At 48.4% G+C, this 8539-nt stretch overlaps 1 protein-coding gene across 1 annotated transcript in view; it reads right to left on the bottom strand.

The window, feature by feature from the left end:
- Window positions 1-3579: 3579 nt before the first annotated feature.
- met (MET proto-oncogene, receptor tyrosine kinase) overlaps window positions 3580-8539 on the bottom strand; it is a 101613-nt gene continuing 96653 nt past the window's right edge. The window contains exon 11 of the mRNA XM_072435585.1: window positions 3580-4210. Coding sequence (XP_072291686.1) covers window positions 3743-4210 — 468 coding nt within the window. The 3' untranslated portion in view covers window positions 3580-3742. The remainder of the gene's footprint in view (window positions 4211-8539) is intronic.

The following is an 8539-nucleotide window of genomic DNA, read 5'->3' as shown; positions in this document are numbered from 1 at the left end:
GACGACAGCCGACGACAGGACTGAACGACAGCACGAGCGACAGACGAACGACAGACGAAGCGACAGACGAACGACAGACGAACGACAGACGAGCGACAGACGAAGCGACAGACGAACGACAGACGACGACAGACGAACGACAGACGACGACAGACGAACGACAGACGAACGACAGACGAACGACAGACGAACGACAGACGAACGACAGACGAACGACAGACGAACGACAGACGAACGACAGACAGACGACGACGACGAACGACAGACAGACGAACGACAGACGAACGACAGACGAACGACAGACAAGCGACAGACGAACGACAGACGAGAGGACAGACGAACGACAGAACGAACGACAGACAAGCGACAGACGAACGACAGACGAGAGACAGACGAACGACAGACGAACGACAGACAAGCGACAGACGAACGACAGACGAACGACAGACAAGCGACAGACGAACGACAGACGAACGACAGACGAACGACAGACAAGCGACAGACGAACGACAGACGAGAGACAGACGAACGACAGACGAACGACAGACAAGCGACAGACAACGACAGACGAACGACAGACGAGAGACAGACGAGCGACAGACGAGCGACAGACGAACGACAGACGAACGACAGACGAGCGACAGACGAACGACAGACGAACGACAGACAAGCGACAGACGAACGACAGACGAACCGACAGACGAACGACAGACGAGCGACAGACGAGCGACAGACGAACGACAGACGAACGACAGACGAACGACAGACGAGCGACAGACGAACGACAGACGATCGACAGACAAGCGACAGACGAACGACAGACGAAAACCGACAGACGAGCGACAGACGAACGACAGACGAACGACAGACGAACGACAGACGAGCGACAGACGAACGACAGACGAACGACAGAACGAACGACAGACAAGCGACAGACGAGCCGACAGACGAACGACCAGACGAACGGACAGACGAGCGACAGACGAACCGACAGACGAACGACAGACGAGCGACAGACGAGCGACAGACGAACGACAGACGAACGACAGACGAGCGACAGACGAACGACAGACGAACGACGAGAACGAACGACAGACAACGACAGACGAGCGACAGACGAGCGACAGACAAACGACAGACGAACGACAGACGAGCGACAGACGAACGACAGACGAACGACAGACGAACGACAGACGAACGACAGACGAACGACAGACGAACGCCAGACGAGCGACAGGACGAACGACAGACGAACGACAGACGAACGACCAGACGAGCGACAGACGAACGACAGACGAGCGACAGACAGCGACAGACATGCGACAGACGAGCGACAGACGAACGACAGACGAACGACAGACGAACGACAGACGAGCGACAGACGAACGACAGACGAACGACAGACGAACGACAGACGAACGACAGACGAACGACAGACGAGCGACAGACGAACGACAGACGAACGACAGACCGAGCGACAGACGAGCGACAGACGGACGACAGACAAGCGACAGACGAGCGACAGACGAACGACAGACGAGCGACAGACGGACGACAGACGAACGACAGACGAACGACAGACGAGCGACAGACGAGCGACAGACGGACGACAGACAAGCGACAGACGAACGACAGACGAACGACAGACGAACGACAGACGGACGACAGACAAGCGACAGACGAACGACAGACCGAACGACAGACGAACGACAGACGCCGGCGTTCACACGACATCGCACACAACCTGCAATTTACAAAGCTCCATTACAAACCCGGTCTAAATCCAGTCTAAACCTGGTCTAAACCAAGTCTAAACCAAGTCCTAAACTAGGTCTAAACTAGGTCTAAACCTTGTCTAAACCTGGTCCAAACCTGTACCTACTTTGTGTTGCAACACTGGAATTTCCCCATTGCGGGACGAATAAAGGCTTATCTTATCTTATCTTATAAACACGCGCGTCTTGACTTTCCAACACAGTCTTGTTTCTGGCTAAAGTTAGCCGCAGTGCTGTGGTTCCCAGGCTGTTAGCGTGCGTTAGCGTGCGTTAGCGTGCGTTAGCGTGCGTTAGCGTGCGTTAGCGTGATGCTAATTGCGTGTGATGGTTTGTCGTTCTCCCGTGAAGCGAAGTCTTCAAATACGAGCCAAAGTCAACACGCTCCAGAACCAGACGACACCGCGAAAAACAAGATCAAGAGACAAATATAGAAGAGAAGAAACCAGGACTAAACCAGGTCTAAACAGGACTAAACCAGGTCTAAACCAGGACTAAACCAGGACTAAACCAGGACTAAACCAGGACTGAACAGGATTAAACCAGGACTAAACCAGGACTAAACCAGGTCTAAACCAGGACTGAACCAGGATTAAACCAGGACTAAACCAGGACTAAACCAGGACTGAACCAGGATTAAACCAGGTCTAAACCAGGTCTAAACCAGGACTAAACCAGGTCTAAACCAGGACTAAACCAGGGACTAAACCAGGTCTAAACCAGGACTGAACCAGGATTAAACCAGGACTAAACCAGGACTAAACCTGGACTAAACCAGGACTAAACCAGGACTGAACCAGGATTAAACCAGGTCTAAACCAGGTCTAAACCAGGACTAAACCAGGACTAAACCATGTCTAAACCAGGTCTAAACCAGTCTAAACCAGGATTGAACCAGGTTCAAACCAGTTCTTAACATCTCAAATAATTGTGCAAAAAAAAGCTTCAGATTGACTTCAGAAAGAGTTGATTCATTTGGAGTGTTTGAACTCTGTATTTCCGACACATTAACACATTATTTCCTTTATGGTGTGACATGTGTGTGATATTATTGTCTGTTATCATTGTCCATTGAGCGCGCAGAGGCGAAGGTCACAGAAACAGGAAGTAATCATACACAAACAGGAAGTGGACATCGTTTCCCAGAGTTCATCAGTGCTCCGTTCAGTCGCACCATTGTTCTGGACATTGTTCCCAAGAGACAAGAGTCTGGGTCAAACTGAACCACACAGGCCTGGTTTAGTCCTGGTTTAGTCCTGGTTTAGTCCTGGTTTAGTCCTGGTTTAGACCTGGTTTAGACCTGGTTTAGACCTGGTTTAGTCCTGGTTCAGTCCTGGTTTAGTCCTGGTTTAGACCTGGTTTAGTCCTGGTTTAGTGCTGGTTTAGTCCTGGTTTAGTCCTGGTTTAGTCCTGGTTTAGTCCTGGTTTAGTCCTGGTTTAGACCTGGTTTAGTCCTGGTTTAGTCCTGGTTTAGTGCTGGTTTAGACCTGGTTTAGTCCTGGTTTAGACCTGGTTTAGACCTGGTTTAGTCCTGGTTCCGTCCTGGTTCAGTCCTGGTTCAGTCCTGTTTTAGTCCTGATTTAGTCCTGGTTTAGACCTGGTTTAGTCCTGGTTTAGACCTGGTTTAGACCTGGTTTAGTCCTGGTTTAGTCCTGGTTCAGTCCTGGTTCAGTCCTGGTTTAGTCCTGGTTTAGACCTGGTTTAGTCCTGGTTTAGACCTGGTTTAGACCTGGTTTAGACCTGGTTTAGTCCTGGTTTAGTCCTGGTTTAGTGCTGGTTTAGTGCTGGTTTAGTCCCGGTCCAGTCCCGGTCCAGTCCCGGTCGAGACCCGGTCCAGTCCCGGTCGCGTCTTGGTCCAGTCCCGGTCCAGTCCCGGTCCAGTCTCGGTCCAGTCCCGGTCCAGTCTCGGTCGAGTCCCGGTCCAGTCTCGGTTCAGTCCTGGTCCAGTCCCGGTCCAGTCCCGGTCCAGTCTAGGTCCAGTCTTGGTCCAGTCCTGGTCCAGTCCCGGTCCAGTCTTTGTCCAGTCCCGCTCCAGTCCCGGTCCAGTCCCGGTCCAGTCTTTGTCCAGTCCCGGTCCAGTCCCGCTCCAGTCCCGCTCTAGTCCCGGTCCAGTCTTGGTCCAGTCCCGGTCCAGTCCCGCTCCAGTCCCGGTCCAGTCCCGCTCCAGTCCCGGTCCAGTCCCGCTCCAGTCCCGCTCCAGTCCCGGTCCAGTCCCGGTCCAGTCCCACCTTCAGCTCCACGATGCTCTTGTTGTCCTTGGAGGTGAGCTTGGGGTCCTGGAACAGCGGGTCCTCGACGTAGACCAGGTCCCATTGGTCGGTGGAGAACCCGTCCAGGATGAAGCACACTTTGGTCACCAGGGGGGGCTGCAGCGCCAGCTTGGCCAGGGACGGCGTCGTGCACTGGATCGTCGTGTGGTTCTCGCCGTAAACACAGCTCTGCGGCGACAACACGGAACAGATGAAGCGCCGGGCGAAAAACGAGAGGTTTACGTCATATCTTCATTTTACCGTATTTTACCCATCATTTACAAGATAATCAACATATTTTATTTAAACCGTGAGACAATCAATCTAAACGTTAAATTGTGCTTTATTATTGTACCGTATTTTCTGGACTATAAGACTCACTGGAGTATAAGTCGCACCAGCCAAAAAATGCATAATAAAGAAGAAAAAAACATATATAAGTCGCACTGGAGTATGAAATGCGGTTGCAAGTGTGAAAATAACAAATAATATCACATATAAGTCGCTCCAGAGTATAAGTATACAAGTATAAATATAAGTATAAATCACACCCCGGCCAAAACTATGAAAAAAGGTGCGACTTATAGTCCGGAAAATACGGTAATCACGGTTCAACTGGAGGTGCTGTGCAGCTAAAACAACACATTTATCATTTATGAATGTTTACGGTCAATAAGCGCAGCGATACATTAAGCCTAAGGGTGTGGGGGGCCCCGTATGAAACGCCTTTAGGGGCCCCCAGACTGTCTTGCGGCGCCCCCTGCTGCTCAAGCCGTTAAACTGTGAAATGCAAAAATCATCTTTAACGCTGTAAATGTGTCCGAAATCGTCACATTTGACAGAAAAATCCAAACCAACACTGCATCGGGCCCGCCTCCTCACCTGCGGCGACGCCCTCTCGCCCGAGGACACACCCACCACACCTGGACGATCATTACCTGGGATGTTGTGTCATTTCGTCACCACGTCACACGCCGCACGTTTGCCCGAAGGGAACGTGTAAAATTACATGTTTTTCTCACCTAATGACGCTTAATAACAACGGAGACGAAACCCGTAAAAAACGACAGCGGCGCCGTTATTATGGGTTTCGCATGTGCTTTTTGACCGGGAGGCGGAGCCGAACCTCGAGTCGGAACACGTCTCCGCGGGGCGTGCGTTTTATCGACTCAGGACAAAGAGCGGCGCGAGAGGTGGGCGTGGCAGAGGGTGTGGCACCGTGGTCTCTGCCAAGTGAAGCGGGCACAAGCAGGAAAATTACACAACGGATCAAAGTCACGCCTAAAGGTCCAGGTTACAGACAGAACACGCTAAGGTGGACAAAGAGACGCATTAAGTCGGGTTTATCTGGATTTGAGAGCGTTTTAACCACGGAAAAAGCATCAAATGTGTTGTTTTACTGAAAATGAGGAAAAGAAAAGTGTTTTCTCACTTTAGAATAAAATACAGCAGTTCTTGTAAAAATAGGATAAAACAGAGATAACTATTATTTATTTCAAGCACTTTTTAAAGCCTGATCTTATGTAAAGTTGAGAGATTGACAGAAGAATTAGCAAATGCACACGCAGCCTGCTGCTCATGTAAACCTTCTATTCCATTCATTTTAATGAGGCAGCAAAAAACAGACAAAGCTGACAAATGTAACAATAATCAATATCTAAATTCCTGCTCCTTTTCAATTGGTGCATTTTCATTTTCTCTATTATCATTATTTTCATTATTAATATTATCATTATTATATTTATTATTATTATTATTATTAGGCCTGAGCGCCACAAACTGGCAAGAGGCCCATTAGTCCCGTGAGGCCGTTTGAAGCACGTAGTCCTCATCCTCATGGAAAGTGCTTGTTTGCTCATAAATACGTTCCCCAATTATTGTTGTTGTTATTGTTTAGAGGGCCAAAAACACAAAGTGTTCAGACCTGGTTTAGACCCGGTTTAGACCTGGTTCAGACCTGGTTCCTGGGGTCATGTAAACACGTGTGGGAGCGTCCACAGCTGTGTAAATCTTCTTCTTCATCAAAGTTCACGGCGCTGCAGAAACACACGAGCTTCATCTGAGCGAGTCACGTTCTGACACTTTGAAAGAGCTCTCTCTCTCTCTCTCTCTCTCTCTCTCTCTCTCTCTCTCTCTCTCTCTCTCTCTCTCTCTCTCTCTCTCTCTCTCTCTCTCTCTCTCTCTCTCTCTCTCTCTCTCTCTCTCTCTCTCTCTCTCTCTCTCTCTCTCTCTCTCTCTCTCTCTCCCTCTCCCTCTCCCCCCCTCTCTCTCTCTCTCTCTCCCTCTCTCTCTCCCCCTCTCTCTCCCTCCCTCTCTCCCTCTCTCTCTCCCCCTCTCTCTCCCCCCTCTCTCTCTCTCTCTCTCTCTCTCTCTCTCTCTCTCTCTCTCTCCCTCTCTCTCTCCCCCTCTCTCTCCCCCTCTCTCTCTCTCTCTCTCTCTCTCTCTCTTCCAGCTGTGAGTTGATCTGATCTTTTGAGACGTTCTCACTTTCTGCAGATCTGTCGTTCTTTCTTACAGACGACAGGTGTCAGAGAGAAAGAGGTTCATTTTTGTGGGAAAGTTCTGATCTGGATTCATTTTAAACCACGAGAACAGTTAAAGTCTCGAACACTCTCTGAACCTGTCATAATCTAGAACTCCTTTAGTTTTGTTTCAATATAATCTGATCTCTTAAAGGACACATTCTGCACCACTGTGTTGTTCTCGTCCTTTAAACTCTGGTACATTCACTTTCGCTCCATCTACTGGCGGCAGAAAGAATTGCCACGGGGGAAACAAACAAAAGCTAGCTCGCCCCGACACGCTAACGTAAACACACGGTTGTAATGAAGGTGATTTGAGTCTGAAATACTCAGACCGATCCGTGTTTATTTCTGGAGTTAAAAAGTGCTCAGGAGAACTGCAGATCTCTATGTGCGGCTCAGAGAGGACGAGCTCATGAACAGAAGAGTGAAAGAAGCGAAACGCCACGGCAGATCTGTTTTGGACGAGGGAACAATGTTTAAACAAATGGTGAATAGCTCAGTCACATTTGCATACTCTGCGTGCTCAGAACCGGCCCCGGCAGCAGCAGACGCGCTGAAATACATGTGCGTCCAGAACGTACTTCCTGCTCATTGTTGTTGAGACTACGTCGTCCTGAGAGGGTCATAAAGCTCTGACCTGAACAGCTGAAAGACCTCAGAAGGAAACACAACTGCTATAAATACTACATTTGACAAACACGTATTCACATGTTTGTGTCAAGAATAATGGAGTTTTCGACTATAACAACAATTCTGAACCACAATTCAGAATTCTATGGTGAAATTTACCATTAAAAAAACTCGCTATTGGAGTTGTTCTATAGAGCTTTCAGGACATTTACGACGCTTATGACGACACAGAAAGGGTTTTGTCCACATTTAAAGTGAGTAACAGAGTTTTTCTTACAGACATAAACCTCCTTCACCTCCTCAGGCGACTTCAGCTACGGTTTTACCAACATAACGCGCAGTATAATCAGCATAAATACACATGTATGCATTATCACAGTTGCAAAGGTCATTTATATACACTATAATGTAAACATCAGGGGGCCGAAGACAGCTCCTTGCGGCTCGCCTGCATTAAAACACCCCTTGTAAAGAGTGAAGCGATGCTCTCGGCCTCTGTTACATAAGTGTGTGTTTATGTGAACGTTGTGCGATTGTGCGAGTCCTGTCTGAGCCTGTCCCTCCGCCCGATGCACTCTGACTCTCTCTGACAGATCGGATCAGCCCGGAGGATTAGCATTTTAAACACGACGCCGCGGGACACGACAACAACCACGAGCTGCCAGAGTCTGTTATGGTTCGCTCGGAAACATGACAGGAACACGACAAAGTACTTCAAATATTAGTGTTCGGTAACTCGACGCGGAGGTTTTGTAGTAATCACTGTTTTGGCAGAGTTTGAGGCAGATGTTCCACTTTCAGACTCTCAGACGGAACATGTTGTGATTCTTAACCAGTGTCGTTCATCGTTTCGGAGTTTTTTTATTAACAAAAAAAAAGTTGATAATATTATGATTTTTTTTTTTTTGGGAAGAAATGCAAAATTTGAATATCGAATACTCGTATTTTCCGGACTATAAATTGCACCTTTTTTCATAGTTTTGGCCGGGGTGCGACTTATATGTGATATTATTTGTTATTTTCACAACCACAAGAGGGCGCTCTAGGCTCTAAGCGACGCAGAAGAAGAATCTGCACTTCCTCTTCCTCTGGAGTTTGTGGAGTTGTTTACAAGTGACACAGAGGAAGAAGAATTCAGTGGATTTAGTGATTTGGGGTAAAACTGATGCTTTGCTAAACTTGTTAGCATGTTAGCATGTTCTTTATGCTATAGTTATCTGAATAACTGTTCATATGTTACGTTAACATACCAGACACTTACCACAGTTCTGTCTGTGCCTCATGTAGCTGAAGGTGTTAGCGTTAGCATACGTCATGTAGCTGAAGGTGTTAGCGTTAGCATACGTCATGTAGCTGAAGGTGT

This window comes from Eucyclogobius newberryi, unplaced genomic scaffold (assembly GCF_026437365.1).
Source record: "Eucyclogobius newberryi isolate DKJ021-1_F unplaced genomic scaffold, fEucNew1.0.hap1 SCAF_7, whole genome shotgun sequence".
NCBI classification, from domain to species: Eukaryota; Metazoa; Chordata; class Actinopteri; order Gobiiformes; family Gobiidae; genus Eucyclogobius; species Eucyclogobius newberryi.
This window is presented reverse-complemented; position numbering and strand designations above follow the sequence as displayed.